General features: G+C 44.5%; 2 protein-coding genes across 4 annotated transcripts in view; both read left to right on the top strand.

Moving 5' to 3' along the window:
* LOC148524127 (uncharacterized) overlaps positions 1-3348 on the top strand; it is a 53536-nt gene extending 50188 nt beyond the window's left edge. For both annotated transcript variants that reach the window (XM_088472140.1, XM_088472139.1), the window contains exons 14-15: positions 141-334; positions 1952-3348. In XM_088472140.1, the coding sequence (XP_088328266.1) occupies positions 141-334; positions 1952-2224 (467 nt within the window). In that variant the 3' untranslated portion in view covers positions 2225-3348. The remainder of the gene's footprint in view (positions 1-140; positions 335-1951) is intronic.
* Positions 3349-14350: 11002 nt separating this feature from the next.
* The window catches only part of PEDS1 (plasmanylethanolamine desaturase 1), a 44158-nt gene continuing 41333 nt past the window's right edge, over positions 14351-17175 (top strand). The window contains exon 1 of one of the 2 annotated variants that reach the window (XM_088472137.1): positions 14351-14624. In XM_088472137.1, the coding sequence (XP_088328263.1) occupies positions 14447-14624 (178 nt within the window). In that variant the 5' untranslated portion in view covers positions 14351-14446. The remainder of the gene's footprint in view (positions 14625-17175) is intronic. The other variant, XM_088472136.1, reaches the window with a different exon arrangement.

The raw sequence follows: 17175 nt of genomic DNA, 5'->3' as shown, positions 1-17175 counted from the left end.
AGTGCATTAGCAGGCTCTTTATCTGGGGATGAAGAGAAATGGCGGCTTTATTTCAGAGAGACTTAATGATTATTCTATATTGTGCAGTGTAATTATCCCCTGTAGCAATATTTGTTCAGTCCAGTCTTCTCATTTTACAGAGCTTCACATACGGAAACAACACTCTCACTCAGAGACCGAGATGAAATGCCGCTTCTGCCCCGAAACATTTCATGAGCGTTTTGTGCTCCGGCAGCACCAAATGACCCACAGAAATGAGAAGAGCGTAAGGTCTAACGTGTCGGGGATTATCTGCAAACGGAAAAGAGTTGGGAAGGATACTGGCATGAAAAAGGTGAGGAAATGGTAAAGTACTGTGAACAGATTCGAACGATGGTGCAAACAACTGGTTTAGGATGATCAGACAGTTGCTGCATGCTTCAATATAATGTATTGCGTTCATTTTAAACGCCACAAGCACTAGTTAAAAACCCTGGCCCTCATTCAGACCCACTCGCGAGCGGCTGTCCGCTCGCAAGTGGATCGATGGTCTGCACTGCGCATGCGCACGACGGAGCTCCCTCGAGCTCCGACGAGCGAAGGACTTTCCTTCGCTCGGAGTGTCTCATCAAAGGGGGCGTGCTGTCGATGTTGACTGACAGCACGCCCCCTTTGGTGGGCGTGCCGGGGGCGTGCCTGCCAGACGGAGGCGTTCCCGAGGGAACGCCTACCGTCTGAAGCCGGCCCCACTGACATCACTAGTGATGTCAGTGGGAGTGATTTTGGCTCTGATAGAGCCAAAATCACTCCTGGTCTTGCGGTTGAAAAACTCAACCGCAGGCTGTTGCTCGCAGTTTCGATGGTCGCGATGGTCAAGACCATCGCGACCATCATCCTGCACGCTCGTATATGCTGTGGGTGGTGACACACAGCTATACGAGCGTCCTGGAGGACGCTCCATATTAATGGAGGTGGGCCCTGATTCAGAGCGAGCGCTCTAGTCAGAGCGTCCGGCTCTGAATCAGGGCCCCTGTATTTTATGCCTCCCTTATATATTTAGGAGAATGTGTGCAATTTGTTATTACCTGGAATTTTTCCTTTCCTAATTTCCTCAAAGCCAGTACAACAATTCCTCCATTCATGCTTCATTTGTTATGCCTGAGGTATCTTTTAGGATTTGCCAAAAAGTTTGATTGGCAGATATAAAAAAAAAATCAAAGGGATAGAAAAATCGACCACTACAGTATATTAGTTGTATTAAGGATGTGCTTAAAAGATAAAAAATGCAGATGGAACAGATGTCTGTGTGATGTAGAGGAATTTATAATATACTACCTTTTTAAATGCAGTAATAATTACTATTGGCACTTTATTCACTCATGTAACCTAAATCTTAGCAAATAACTGCATTATCACACCGTCCTCAATTTGGAGACCGGCAGGTCCCGTGTAAATAGTGCCACCCTGGATTATATTATTTATTATTATCACCATTAATATTCTCATTTTCGCATTCAACATTATGGGGGAGATGTATGGAAGCGTGGAGAGAGACAAAGTAACAACCAATCAACTGCTAACTGTCATTTTTCAAATACAGGGGTTGATGTATCAAGCAATGATTAAGAGTGGAGAAGTTGCCCATAGCAAGCAATCCGCCTTGAAGTAGCACTTATCAAGTAAAGGAAGGAGCTGATTGGTGGCTATGGGCAACTTCTCCACAGGTCCACTTCTCCACACTTTTCACTGCTTGATACATAACCAATCAGCTTCTAACTGTGGGGTTTATCTCTCTCCAAGCTTTGATACATCCACCCCTATATTTGGTAAATGTACACTGCTATATTTATATGCTATTATTTTTACGTTAAGCATTGTGATGATACACCCATTAAGTCCATGCTCACTTTGTTTTAGCTCTCTTTTTTTCTGGGTTAACGATACTTAACACTATTATTTTCATTAATTATAGAATCTGGCAATAAATCTACTGGAGAATGAGCTAATGAACAAGGCACAAGAGCAGGAGTTTGCATGGCAAGTGCTTCCAACTGACCAAGAGACAGAAATCCACTTTGTGATCAGTGAGACGGAAGACACCAACACACTGACTGGATATCATGTTCTCCCATTGCAGACAGAGGATGGGAGTATAATTAGCATTCAGCTGGCAGGGCTGCAGGAAGTGGAGCAGGTAGATGTTGGTGCAGTGCACGCACAAGTATTTTTAGGAAAAGAGGTCTGAGAACACAAAGTGTGAGGTTGAAGACACTGTCCACATGTACCAAGGACTGGGGAACGTCCAGTGATCAGCACCCCGTAGACAAGGAAGCAAGAGGCTATATTGTGTAAGCTCCGAACATCTGCAAGTAGGAGGCTGCAGACATGGTATCTTTATAGGTATAACATAAACTATGCATGTTACTTTTCTGCAAAGGTCTCTGAGAAAGTAACTCATTCTATGTAAATAGCTAAAGCTTTTAGTTTTTCAATTCTTTTTTCTGTACCTGTTTGTTTCCTAAAGTTGTGTAATAAAAAATAAAAAGTATGCAAATATGAAAGCCACAGTGTGAAAATGGGAGAAATCCATATGTGAGAGGGATATTTTTTACAAACCAGACGCATACTGAGAATAGAGATTTGTAGATAATACATAAAAGCTTTAAAGGGCCACTAAGCCTAAATTACAGGTTGTTTGATATAAAAGAGCTACTGTTAACCCCTCCGATAATCTGAAAGATGGAGGAAAAATGTGTAGGGCCAAACAAACAAAAAAAAAAAATCACTTTCCAAATTTGACCACACACCTAGGTGGCCTAGTTGTATAGGATTTAGAATTCCGAGTCTCTCATGCCAAGCTGTAAGATCTCTTCCAGACCATAATGGCCCTGTAAGAAAATGACCATGTGATAATGTCACTCTTTGGCCACATTTTCCAGTATGCCTTTGTAAGGCATTATGCTAGATGGGCATACATGTCTGTGGTATTGTCATCGTTATCACACTATCATGCCAGATTAAAGGCTTCTATAACTTGACAAAGGTTCAGATACTTGACATTGTACTGTATTTACAATTGCTATGTAGTTATGTTTTAGCTTTTGTTCTATTTTGCCTTTCTTCTGCAAAGGATGGCTGAGGTTTGCTGCAATGGGATTTAGGGGCATCGAGAACTTTTTTAATTTATTTCCTTGTTTTACGTATAATGTGAGTAGAAGCTCTTTTGTATAGGGGAACCTTTTATTTTGGGTTTAATGGTCATTTTAATTTGAACAATGAAAGTGCCTAAAATATAGCATATAGCGTTACCACTGCGTGCAGCAGTATTGTGTGGAAGCTGTAGCAACAACCTATCTTGCCATTTTGAATAAAGGAATTCCATCTGTCTGAAAAAGCAGTTCGTTGGCTTATAAATCCAATTGATTACTCTTCACATCATTTTACATGTGCCATGGCGGTGCCAAGTCACTGTCTTAATTTTGCTTTCACACCGCTCCTTGCACTGTACTTAGAACTGGCCAGTCTGCCCTAACGTAAAGTACGATTTTGAGTGGTGATTATGGGTCTATTGCAGTTTGCTGTGCGGTGCAAACTGTTTATTATAGAGTTTCATTCTCAAATAAAATTCTGTTATCACATGGCTGGAGCACTAGGTAGACCTACATATGCAACCCCACTGTAGTGTTACCAGCTGAGCATCAATGAAGTTAAATTGTACAGCAAAAGTATATTAATCAAGCAATTCGGGTGCAGTTTTATTGTTGTACAGGAGAAGCTTACTTATTTTGTAATGATACATTGGTAGGGAGAACATACTATGAGGGTTATTCAGTTGTCCACGTGTTGCCTACCACATTAGTTTATTTGTTGACAGCAATTCCATTACATAGTCCTGAGACATATTGCATTTAAATTGAATCTCCCCTATCCCTGTCCTGTGAAATGAGAAGACTCCACTTTTATCAGTTCCAGGTGCTCTTGGACACACTAAAAACGCAGCAAACTAGGTAAGATCATTTTTTATATACCCATAATTAATTTAAATAATGTGGTCTGTTGCTTTTAGGCAAACACTTAGGAAGCATGTGATTTGTCCAATAAGTAAATTGAGACCAACAACTATTTAGTTGAGCACTGAAAATGGCAAAAGGTCATGACGTCAATGGAATCCCTTGTGTTCATGAAGGAATGTGTGGCTGTCATTGATGACCACACACCAGGATATGAAGATCACCTCATGCAAGTTGCTTGTTTTATTCCACCTCACTTGAAGACTATATGAAAAATTATATACTTACTCTATTAATGCACGTGAAATGCAAAAGAGTATACACGCAAATGCAAAATACAACAGTTGATGTAAGGCTATGCAGCAAGGGTGTATGAAATGTAATAGTATATTGCAGAGAGAGGTAGAGGATTGGCGTGGGTTTGATCTCTCTCACATGAGATTCTTGTTCGAGTAGACAAAATGCTAGAGTGCATTGGGTGGATGGTGTGAGGCCAGTCCCAGCAATAAATGATGCTCCCATCACCTCTCTATTTCTTTCAACATGCCTACATAACGGTCCATTATCTTTACTGTTATCTAACCTTTAGAATTATGATGCAGTGTGTGGTTGTACCAATAATCAACCTGTAGGAATAAATATGGTTTCTCCTGCAAATAGTTTATACGGTTATCCATTTTACAATGCATATCATTAATATTTGCAGCATATACAGTACATTATCTGCATCTAAAATAAATATATATATATATATATATATATTTAATTTATTTATTTATTTTCTTCATAGGGGAAATGTAATGGCATAAACAGTCAATTATCCGTTTCATAACCATATAGACATATAAGACCGCAGGGTGAGAGCTTTCATACAGCTCATGAAGATATAGGGGTCTATGTACTAAGCAGGGTTAGGAGACAGAGTGGAAAGTGATAAGGTGCCAGCCAATCCGCTCATAACTGTCATTTTGCAAACACAGCCTGTGAGATGACAGTTGGGAGCTGATTGGCTGGCACCTTCTCACTTTTCACTCTGTCTCCTAACACTGCTTAGTAAATAGACCCCTCAGTCTTCTAGTACTTTTAGAAGTAAGGAACATAACAATGATGGTAACAATTAACTGAAATCAGATAGCCCCAGGCATTGAAAAATTAAAATTGCTAGAAACATTTTATCTAGCCCTACCTCTAACAAAAAAAACTGCATAGAAACTGTGGTGTTTAAGGAATGTATTATAATCATATCATATATATACCAGTTATTTATATAGTGCACACATATTCTGCAGCGCTTTACGGAGAATATCTTACCACACATCAGTCCCTGCCCCAGTGGAGCTTACACTGTATATTCCCTATCACATGCACACACATACACACTAGGGTCAATTTTGTGGGGAGCCAATTAACCTACCAGTATATTTTTGGAGTGTTGGAGGAAACCCTCGCAAGCACAGGGAGAATATACAAACTCCACACAATTAGGGCCGTAGTGGGAATCAAACCCATAACCTCAGTGCTTTGAGGCAGTAACGCTAACCATTACTGTGTGTGTGTGTATGTATGTATGTATGTATGTATGTGTGTATATCTATCTAACAAGAAGAGACGACCAACTCTTTCCTCAGACAATGAGGAGGCTAAGCCCAAGTGGATATGACCAAAGTCTCTCCATGGTACTAGAGTTAGCCAATGAAAGCATGCCATGGAGTGATTACACAAGCCGAAAGCTGTGCATAGGACCTCCTAGTTATACAGATGTTCACTTTTGTTGTGTATGGTCTTCCATTTACCAAATCTATTCAGTCACCGGACAATATTAATCTGTAAAATGTCAGCGATTTTACTATTGCTGTAATAAAATACAGCTGCTAACTAGTTAAGTACTTGTGTATGAATAACATTTTATTACTGTCCTTCTCATTGAGCGGTCACACAAAGCCACGATAACCTGCGGAGTGCAGCTAGTCTTAAATATCTCCACCCACAACTTAGTCTGACATTATATCCTGAGCGACGCCTCCAACAGACCTGCACTGCTCTTCCATATGATTACTTCTGGCCTGGTTCATAGTGGCAGCAGTGTTTCCACTATCCCTGTAGGTATGGATCATTTATAAGGGGTAAGTGTGATGTCTCTCATGGGAATCCATACCAGTTTATACACTATTTGTGCAACATTTATTTATAGATATAATATTTGTAATAAAGAGCTTTTAAAGTACATATTTATAAACTTTTTTCAATCACTTATTACAACTGCCTTGTGTAGATTTGTCAGCCTAACCAGTACCACCAGATGGCGATCTTGAGCTATAGAACATTGAATGCATGTTGCAGATGTACACATTTGTAAGTGGCAGGGGACTTCATCAGGGCGTATCTATTAAGCAGGTTCACTGATGATTTGGACAACTTTCTGTGCAAAAAATTTTCTTGGAACTAATTTGAAGCCCTTCTCAAAATCCTTTTTTTGCTTCAGGGTCCATAGGGATCCACAGGGATACCATGGGGAAAATGTGGTTGGAGTAATCCTGGTACTAAATAGTTAAGCTTTCAGCTCCCAGGATTCCTCAGGTCCTCCTCCAAATTTTCCTCCGCCCCTGGCCACAGGCATTCAGTTTTGTCGTTTGGTGCGGCAGAATTCAGACGCACCTTTTTAACAGGGGACTGCTGATACAGTCCCAAGCTTTTTATTTTATGTTTTATTTTTACTTTAGAGCAAGCAGCGCTTGGCATCCTAAAGGACGCCTGTGCTGCTGCTCCACCTACCCCCGCTTGTGTCGCAACACCAGTAACTGGATTGGTGATTTCTGCGGGCACCAGTAGAGCTTGGCTAGTGGTGATGCTGGGACCTGGGACTGCAGCCGGAAGCACGGGGACGCGGGTAAGGTGGTTCCCCGCTCATGGGGAACCACGTGGCAGTCCGTACCTCCGGCGGTTGCTGTAGTGGGGTGACCGTTGCGTCTGCTACCACACTAGACCATCGGGGCAAGTCAGTCTGGCGTCTGGGACAGTGGTGGCGGCCATTTTATAAGGCCAGCGCACCCGGGAGGTTGGTACAGCATAGGGGAGGTAGGCTCTCCCCGGCAGCCCCTCCCCCCCCCAACCCAGCTGAAGTTTTCCCGCATCTGGGTTGCTCCTCCTACCCTCTGTATATAAGATGCACAGCAACCACTATCATTGTTGTGCTGAAGCTGCTGGTCTCAGGAGGGTTTTGGGTCTAATCTACCTGTATACCTCTCCACAGAGGCCAGGTTATACAGTGCTCAAAATCCTACCAAGCCTTGTGCTTTGAGTAGTTGTTCCAGGGCCCATTGCAAGTATATTGTATATGCATAGTATGTGACTTTTGCTAGCTCTGCTGTGTGGTTACTGCCTTTATTTTCTGTACTGTCAGGTATAACTATCACTACTATTTCTCCTCAACCCTTTGCAACAGGTGTATGGGGAATATACATATATTTTTTTCAAATTGTATTTCACATTTTTTATTTGTGAAGGGAGTCACATTTGCACATATTTACTATGTCTGAGAATAAAGGTAAACCGGAAACTGAGGCCCTGGTGCTGGCTTCGTGTATAATCTGTTTGGCGGCTTGTCGCCTCAGGACTTTTTACAGGATGTTTGTTATAAAAAAAGAAAAAAAACAGCTCCACCAGTCCAGTCTACCAACCCCTGTACAGGAGCCATCTTGGGTGTCCTCTTTGTCTCAGGTTATAATGCAGCTAGTGGACCGTTTGGCTACTCCCACACTGCCTCCCATAATGGGATACCCACAGCAGTTCCAGCCTGCTATGTTTGGACCCCCTATACTCCCTTCCTGGATGGATGTTAATGCCCACTTAAGTCAGAATATGACTTAGTCATCTGCTACGTTTCAACAAATGTTGCAGGCTAACAGTCCGGTAGCCACTAAAGCGCCTAAGCTGACTATCATTTTATCAGTCTGCTCAGCATGTAGATTCAGACGCATCAACGGAGGAGTCAGATGATGCGCTGGGTTCTTCTCCAGGGTCTATCTCAGGAGAGGAGGACCATCCTTCTACAGTAGATGTCCCTTCTTTGGTGAGGATGGTCAAATCAATCCTAAATATTCAGGAGGATGAGCCAGCTCAATGTACTAAGTGGGACGTCCCTCCTACTGTGGATGCTCATGTGACACATTTAGTCAGGAGTGCTATGTTGCCTATACCGTCAGCATCTTCCCTTAAATATCCTACAGATATAAAACTTTAAACATGTCTTAAATCAGTGTTTTCATTGTCTGGAGTGGTTACTTGGCCAGCTATGGCTGCGGCTTGGGTATCCAGGGCTGTTGTAGAATGGACGGGGCATTGGAAGATATGCTACCGGAGAACAGCTGACATATATCACCCACATACGGGAAGCGGCCTCCTATTTGGGAGAAGCTGCAATAGATGCTGGGCTCCTGGCTTCTAAAGCATCGGCAGCTTCGGTTGTTGCTTGTAGAGCCCTTTGGTTAAGGTCCTGGAAAGCAGATATGGGACCCAAGAAGGCTCTGGAATCCTTACCTTTTTATGGAAACATACTTTTTGGAGCAAAATTGGATAAGATGATGGCAGACCTGCAGATTTTGAGGCTGCCAGAGTAGCCACTAACCGTTACATCAAAGTCTAGGCAGTCTTTGGTCCTTTCGCCCTCGGTCTGGAGGAAGGCTGTCCTTTTGTTCCTCCATCTAGTTCTCGCAGGACCACCAAGCAGCAGACGGTCAGACATCCAGCCTCTGAGCCGGACAACAAACCCTTTGTCTGATGGGGCGGGTCTCCTCCTGGGGGATCCCTGGCTGGGAGGCTGACTTCAATTTGCGGACTACTGGCATCAAACACAGACGCCTGGGTCCGAGAACAGGTCTCTCAGGGGTATGCCCTCACCTTCCGGAGCCATCCTCCCCAGAAGTTTCTTTGTAGAACTCCCTCATCAGATTCTGTCAAGGCCTTGGCCCTACAGGAGGCCATTTACTCCCTGCTGTGGGCAGGGGTGATCATCCCGGTCCCTGTGATTCAACAAGGGGTTATTATTCCAATCTATTTTTGGTTCAGAAACCCAATGGGTCTTATCGCCCTATTCTAAATCTGAAATCCCTCAACAAGTTTATCCGTGTACCCAAGTTCCATATGGAGACCCTTCGGTCAATTATTTTGGCGATGGAACCTGGGGATTTCATGGCTTCCCTGGACATTCAGGATGCATATCTGCATGTGCCTATTACGCCATTCCACCAACAATTTCTACTGTTTTGCTGTCCTGCAACAACATTACTAATTTCACGCACTGCCCTTTAGTCTATCAACTGCCCCTCGGGTCTTCACCAAAATAATGGCGGTTATGGCTGCCTACCTCAGGCGAGGGGATTCAGAATACTGCCATACCTGGACGACCTGATATTGGCACAGTCTCCAGCTGTTCTACAACAGCATCTCCAACTGACCATTGCCTGCCTACAGACGCACGGCTGGATCATCAATTACAGTGGATGGTACATCTGGAGGACAAGATTTCGGCCCTATTATTGAGTATGCAAATTGCTCTGCGAGTGAAGGGTATCCATTCTATCAGTGATGCAGGTCCTGGGGTCAATGGTATCCACCTTCGACCATGGTGGAATATGCTCAGTTTCACTACAGGCCTCTGCAACAATTTATTCTCTCCCGGTGGAATGGGCAGTATCATCTAATAAGGTCCCAAAAGGGTCCTCACTCCAGAGGTTCAGCGCTCTCTCTCATGGTGGCTACAAAAGGCTCATCTGGACAAGGGTCGCCCATTCTGGAATCCAAATTGGGTGCTCCTCACCACGGATACCAGTCTTCGCTGATGGGGGGTGGCTACAGGTCATCATACCTTTTCAGGGAAGATAGACAAATCAGGAAAGTCACCTGCCCATAAACATTCTGGAGCTTTGTGCAGTATGCAAAGCACTTATCCTGGCACAGGACCTACTCCAGTCCAGACCCAGTCTGACAAAGCGACCACAGTAGCCTATCTAAATCATCAGGGAGGCAAGCAAAGTCAGGCAGCCATGAAGGAAGTGACAAACATTCTGATCTGGGCAGAACGTAATCTTCTGGCTATCTCGGCAATATTCATCCTGGGAGTTCTCAACTGGGAAGCGGATTTCCTAAGTCGTCAGGACATACACGCCGGAGAATGGGCTCTCCACCCGGGGTTTTTCAACTCCTGGTGAACAAATGGGGCCTACCAGGCGTAGACCTCATGGCTTCACATCTTAACCACAAGGTGCCCAGGTATGGGTCCAGGATCAGAGATCCCTCAGCCACCTTCGTGGACACGCTGACAGTGAGGTGGGACTTCAAGCTGGCATATCTTTCCTTCGATATCTCTCCCAGGGGTCCTCAGGAAATTCAAGCAGGAATACGGCATAGTAATACTAGTTGCTCCTGCTTGGCCCAGGTGCCATTTGTTTACCAACATACGGAATCTATCCATAGACACTCCATTTCCTCATCCTCTAGGGCTCGATGTTAGCGCCGGGTCCCTGCATGCATTCGGAACTCGTGTGTCTTTGATGGCTTGGCTCTTGAGTCTTCCATCTTAAGAGCCAAAGGTTTCTCCAACACTGTGATTCAGACGATGCTTAGCGCACGAAAGTCTTCCTCTGTCTGCATCTATTACAGAGTTTGGCATTCTTTTGGTCAGTGGTGTTCCCACAGAAACTATGACCCTAAGGTTTTTAGGGTTTCCCGGGTACTTGCTTTTTTCCAGGCTGTGTAATACCTTTGTCTCCACCTGACCACCCTGAGAGTACAGGTTTCTGCACTGTCAGTTTGGTTCCAGCAAAGGATTGCTTCTTTGCTGGATGTTAGAATATTTTTTTTTTCAGGGTGTTCTCCGAGTTCAGCCATTCTTTGTCCCACCATTGGCACCGTGGGATTTGTCTTTGGTTCTCAAGAGGCTACAGGCTCCCCCTTTTGAACCTCTGGACTCGGTAGATTTGAAGTGGTTGACAGCGAAGACACTTTTTCTCCTCGCTATCTCTTCTGCACGCAGAGTCTCTGATTTGGCAGCCCTCTCTTGTTGCTCCCCCTTTTTGATTTTTCACCAGGATAGAGCTGTCCTCTGCACATGGGCGGGTTAGCTTTCTAAGGTAGTGTCCCGTTTTTCATTTCAAGGAAGAGATTGTGGTTACAGCTTTCCAGTCTCCAGACCTTTTCTGTAGGTGAAGTCTCCGTGGATGTGGTTTGTGCTCTCCGTATCTATGTGGCTCGTACAAACACTTTTTTAGAAAATCAGATGTTCTTTTTGTGTTTATATGGTTTTCACAAACGAGGCTGGCCACTAGCAACAAACTCTGGCTTGATGGTTGTGTATGACTATCTCTTAGGCTTACACGCAGGCTGATCTCCCTGTTCCAAACACAGTGACAGCACATTCTACTCTGTAGGACCATTGTGGGCGTTTCGTTGTGGTGCCTCTGCTGATCAATTGTGTAAGGCGGCCACATGGTCTTCTGTCCACACCTTTCTTAGGTTCTACTCTTTTGACAGTTTTGTCTCTCAGGATGCTTCCTTTGGGCGGCAGGTTCTTTCTGCTCAGGAGCACCCCCACCCTTAGGGTAACTACTTTAGGACATCCCCATGGTATCCCTGTGGATCCCTATGGACCCGGAAGAAAATAAGAGTTACGGTAGACTTGCCTTTGTTAACTTTTTTTTTTTTTTGAGGTCTATATGGTCCACAGGGCACCCACCCTGATGCACCTGGCTGCATTGGGTAATTTCTCTTTCGGTCACCGATTCCCTCATCTTGTGTGACAGTGTTTCTGGTTTACATTGTTCTTCTCCTGCCTTTGGGCTTGTTTACAAAATTGAATGCCTGTGGCCAGGGGCGGGGTACACGTGGAGGAGGCCTTGAGGCATCCTGGGAGCTGAAAGCTTAACTGTTTGGTGCCTGGATCACTTTAACCACATTTTCCCCATGGTATCCCTTTGGACCTTGAAGATAAAGAGTTAAAGGTAAGTCTACTTTTCTGTCAGATATCTGTCCAATCTGCATGGTTGGAATGAAAACCTGGTAATGTATGGGAGCAAATGAAAGTTGATCATGTGGTTTTAAACACTGAAAAAAGGACAAAAAATGGTTCAAATTGATTCAATTTGTGTGTTTTAACCAATTTGTCTGAACGAACATTTTTTGCTATTTTCCAGTGTTTGTGAGCAAATTGACGACTGTCATTTGCTCCCATACATTACCAGGTTTTCATTCCAACCAGCCAGATTGGACAGATATCTGACAGAAAACTGTATAGTAGATGCCCAGCTTAATTTTTAAATGAGTTTCTGAAAAATAAAAAGTTTAACTCCTGAACATTTTCTTTAGAACACAGGTTCTCAAACTTGGTCCGCAGGACTCCAAACAGTGCATGTTTTTCAGGGCTCCTCACAGAATCAAAAGTGAAATAATTAGCTCCACCTGTGGATCTTTTAAAATGTGTCAGTGAGTAATGAATACACGTGTGCACCTGCTATGTGATCTGGAAAATATGAACTGTGTGGGGTCCTGAGGACTGAGTCTGAGAACCGCTTTAGAAGATGTCAGGTACGGATGTCAAAAATAAGATGAAACCAAGTCGTGACTTTAAGCTGCATTTCCAGTTACTTGTTGTTATTGTGCACTATTTTAAAATAGCTGCAGAAATGGGTGTGATTGGCTTGGTGGTGGCTGTAAGTTTTTTACATGCTGTTTCGTATAGCACTGTACAGTCAGGCATGGGTATGAGATGCTGGCACTCGGGATCCCGATGGCCAGAATCCTGAAGCTGGCATCCTGACCAGGTTATATTCCTCACCCCTTCAGGTAAACCTAGCCTAATCCTCCCCCTAGGGCCTAACCCCAATACTTACCTTCGGTATCGCAGCGGTCAGGATTCTGGCATCTGCATTCTAAATGCCGGAATCCCAGTGGTGGGGATTATGACCGCATCCCGGACAGTCACCTCTGGCTGCACTTGGAAATTGCATTGACTTTGGTGCAGGGAACGTACTTTGTAGGCTGTGTGTATAAGGTGTATATAACACATAAATGCATTGTGTGTGTATATTTGGGTCCTATTTCCAAGATATTTCATTATGGTATGCAAATATTCCAAAATACGGAATATTCCGTTATCCAAAATACCCCTGGTCACAAGCATTTTGGACATGGGAGACTCAACCTGTATATATCATGTGCAAGATATTTCATTTTGGTGCCCCTAAATTGCTGAATGTCACCCCCTCAGAGGCAGCTGGAGTAACCCACCACACCCCCTACCTGAAAACAGAGATCAGTAAATATGAGAGTGCTTTGCTTTTTTCTAATTTGGCATCTGTATGCAGACATCTCTGCTTTAGTCTCCTAACTCACAGACACAACACTGGCATAGTGCTACTGCCTATCTCCATGGTGCGTCCCTATACAGACAAGTTATCTAACCAGTGACAGGAGAGCAGGATGGGTACCTGCGTGCTGCCTGTTGTAGTTTGTTAAGCTGCATACACACACAACGATTTTCTGAACGATTATCTGTCAGATTTTTTTAAAGTGTAATGAATGATTTTTTTTAACTACAATTTGCATATTAACTTAATTAGGGTTAGGCTAGGGGAAGGGGAGTTTAGGCAGTGGCACCCTTAAAGGAGGGTTAGGGTGTAAAAAATAGGTTCGTTTATACTTACCCATCTAGCTTCGGGATCTTCACCCCTGCCCTGCTTCTGAGGTCGGGATTAGTGCAGCTGGCGGTAAATCATACTGATACCATATAAAGGGTTGGGTATGGGATCCTGGTGGTCAGAATTTTTACAGAATTAGGTAAGTAACCCTAACCCAATACTCACTGCTGGGATTCTGACCATCAGCATGCCAAACACATCCCATAAATGTATAAATAAAATAAATGCATCTTCTCAGGAGTCAGAATAGGTTACCTGGCTGTGTAGGCACCTCTGTGGAAATCTAGTATTAAAGTAGCGGTAATAGCATAGGGTTAAGTGTCGAGGAGACCAGGGAAAGAAGAGGCCACACAACTGACTGAGCTAAAGACAAGCCCTATGGTGGTAGGAGCGTAGGAAGCCCCATTATTAACTGCAGAGTATATATATATATATATAGTGCTGCATAGTTGCTGTGTAATAAGGTCTCTGTGGGTGTGTGAGGAGGAGACGTGGTCCCTGTCACACGCAGCCGCTACACATACATCCTCCTGTCACACGGGCAGCAGCCGCCCACTAAACTGTTTTCTGCGCCACCACCCATCCTCTATCCTCCGCCGCCCTCCCATTGGCCACATGTCACATGCATACCTTACGTGAGAGCTCGCTCGTTGGCTTCGTCTCACGTTCCTGACTCCCAATTGGCTCAGGATTCCCGCCCCTTCTTTGACGCTTCCAATCAGTCGCCGAGCGAGTGACCGTCGTCTCTCTGATTGGCTGGCTAGCAACATGGCGAGGAAGGCGCACGGAGGAGCCGACAGTGACCCCCGGCTCTGCCCGATGGCCGAGGAGGGCGAACTGCCGGATAGCTGGCGGCATGAGCGGCCGGAGCTGGGCAAGGAGGGGAGCCCGCGGTGGGGCTCGCAGCACGCCGGAGCCAGAGAGCTAGCGGAACTTTACTCGCCAGGTGAGCCACTGCCAGGCAGCCCGGACACACCCGGCGCTGACTACATGCCCAGAGGCAGCTGCTCTACCCGGGACCGAGCGTCTCCCTGGCACACAGCACAGTCGCCCCGTTCCCCTGCCTGGGATCATCATCGGCTCAGCTCCTGGTCCCTGAGTTGCTGCAGAACATCCTCCTAGTCCCAATAGTGTTGCTGCTGCGGGAGGGGGGCTAGTAGTCTCCATGGCAACCGGTGACATGAGTGACAGGTGTCCCTTCTAGTGGCCTGCTTCTTACTGCATATGCCCCCACTGTACTCAGCATAGGCAGCATCGCTAGTCTGCCTGTGGTTCCTATTACGAGGCGGACTGTACAGCACTGGCACATTGCTGGCTGGAAGGCCTAGGGCTAGATGTGTCCCTCTTCTGTTCTTGCTACGGTGCAGGGCGCACTGGGACTTGATCTGCAAGGACTGACTGTAGAACTCGTTAGGAGGTATTGCTACTAAATACCAGTGATAGTGACATGCTGCACCCGTACATTCAGCATGAGGAATGCTGTCTGACAGTAGTGTGTTTGCTCGCTCATCCTCATTGCTTCCATCGTAAAGGTGTCTTCTACAGACTAATGTGGTTATAGAGTCTGAGCTTACTCTGGTTATATCTATATAAATGTCAGATCTTAATGTTACCATACAGTGTTCAAAATCATAGATTGCAACTGTGGGGTTTGGGGTCTCTGTTGGTGGATGACTGTCGCTGGGAAGGGACCTGGCTTACTGCTAGTTGTAGAGCAAAGTTGCACTTGGGACATAAAATATATTTGCTGAATCTAGTTGGGTGAAAGTCCTTTTTTTTTTTTTTTTTTTTTCGTTTGTATCGCCCTTTTCAATTTTATGTTGGATGAATGTATTCCACATTGCTCCCTCTATGTTTAAACTAGTTTAAAATAACAATTGATTCAGGACAGTCCATTTGTTGTGTTATGTTTGGAAACTTAGCAAGTAATTCTGCAAGTAATTACTACAAACATTATAATTATCAGTGACCTAAAAGAGTAGGGATTGTACACACTAATCTTGTATAGGCGTGAGACTATCATCTGTTATGCATCACCTCTAAAGTATTGGCCAATAAAATTGTTGCCGTAGATAAATAATAGGGTGTAAAGTGGGTGTGAGCTTTGGTAGGTATGTGACAACTGGAACTTACTGTGTTTGGTTGCTGTTTCAATGTGTACAGTGCATATAATGGTGTTTGAAGACCTTGTACACTGCAGGTTTCTGGTTGAAAATGGTCTCCTGCCGAAGTATCGGGATATGTTGTGTGTCACGTATGGGTCTTCAACCTTTGGCCCTCCAGCTGCTGTGGAACTACAGATCCCAGGATGCCCTGCCACAATTTTAGCATGCTGTTATATCAAAACGGTGGCAGGGCATGCTGTGATGTGTAGTTCCACAGCAGCTGCAGGGACAAAGGTTGAAGACCCCTGGATGGAGCTGCTACTGACGGGTGCAACCAATTTTATATAGCACATGCATATTGCACATCTTTTCATCCAACCTGTCGGGCTACACACAGTAATGACAATATTATTGGGTATATGCAGGACTTTTCAGAAGTTAAGCGATGTAGTTGTTCATTAATGAATGGTGTGCAAATGAATGAATCATTCATTTTCCCTTTCTTCCTTTATCGTCACACAATCTACCTGCTAGGATTATTGCTCTGTTACCTCTAGTGTTTTCACACTTTAGCACTGTCATTATACTTCTATGGAATTTGAGTTGCAGAACCGGTTAGATTGCTTTGCAAATCAATGTCTCAGTTCCTGGGCAACAGTAACTGCATATACGGGGCCTGATTTAGAGTCGCATGCTATGCTAACATTTAGCCAGTTGGCTGATGTTTTAAGTACTGCGGGTGCGTCCTGATCATCGCACCGAAATGCAATGTGTTTGGTCACAGGGAGTGTGGAGTTTATGGGTGTTCCTGGGAGGTAACGGAGGTGGCAAACACGGGAGTGTTGCTGACAGTGGCTGCGTCTAAAGATGCGTGGCCGCTCACACAGGACACCATACTTAGACGGAGAAACTGCACCTGCCATTGGGGCTGGTGCAAGTTTCGATGATGCGTCTAAAGATGTGCCGAGACGTATTTACACAGTCGCAAGTAGCAGCAAGTGGGCTCCTCCGTATACTGAAAATAGGCTGCGGAATTAGCATAAGGCGCAGACATGGCTGCAGCTTCCTCAGAATCGGGCCCATACGGTGGAGATGCAAGTATATTGAACAGTACATTGCTGTTTCAAGCAGAGTGTTATTATTCCGGCGCATGAGTATTGTATCCAATGTGTGGGATAGTATCTTTCTGGTAATAGAAAAACATGGTGGAAAAGCACAAATGTTCCTATGTTATAATTTACAGGGAAGACCTCAAACTATGTATTGTTCACGTTGCCACCCTATTCCCCTGTACTTTTATTAGGGCTTTTACTGATGCACCTTGATGTTTCCTTTTAAGCTCATTAACATGCCTATACTAACTATTGGTTTAGTCCCTAAACACACACAATG

This window comes from Taudactylus pleione, unplaced genomic scaffold, assembly GCF_031769625.1.
Source record: "Taudactylus pleione unplaced genomic scaffold, aTauple2 ptg000121l, whole genome shotgun sequence".
Taxonomy (NCBI): Eukaryota; Metazoa; Chordata; class Amphibia; order Anura; family Myobatrachidae; genus Taudactylus; species Taudactylus pleione.
This window is presented reverse-complemented; position numbering and strand designations above follow the sequence as displayed.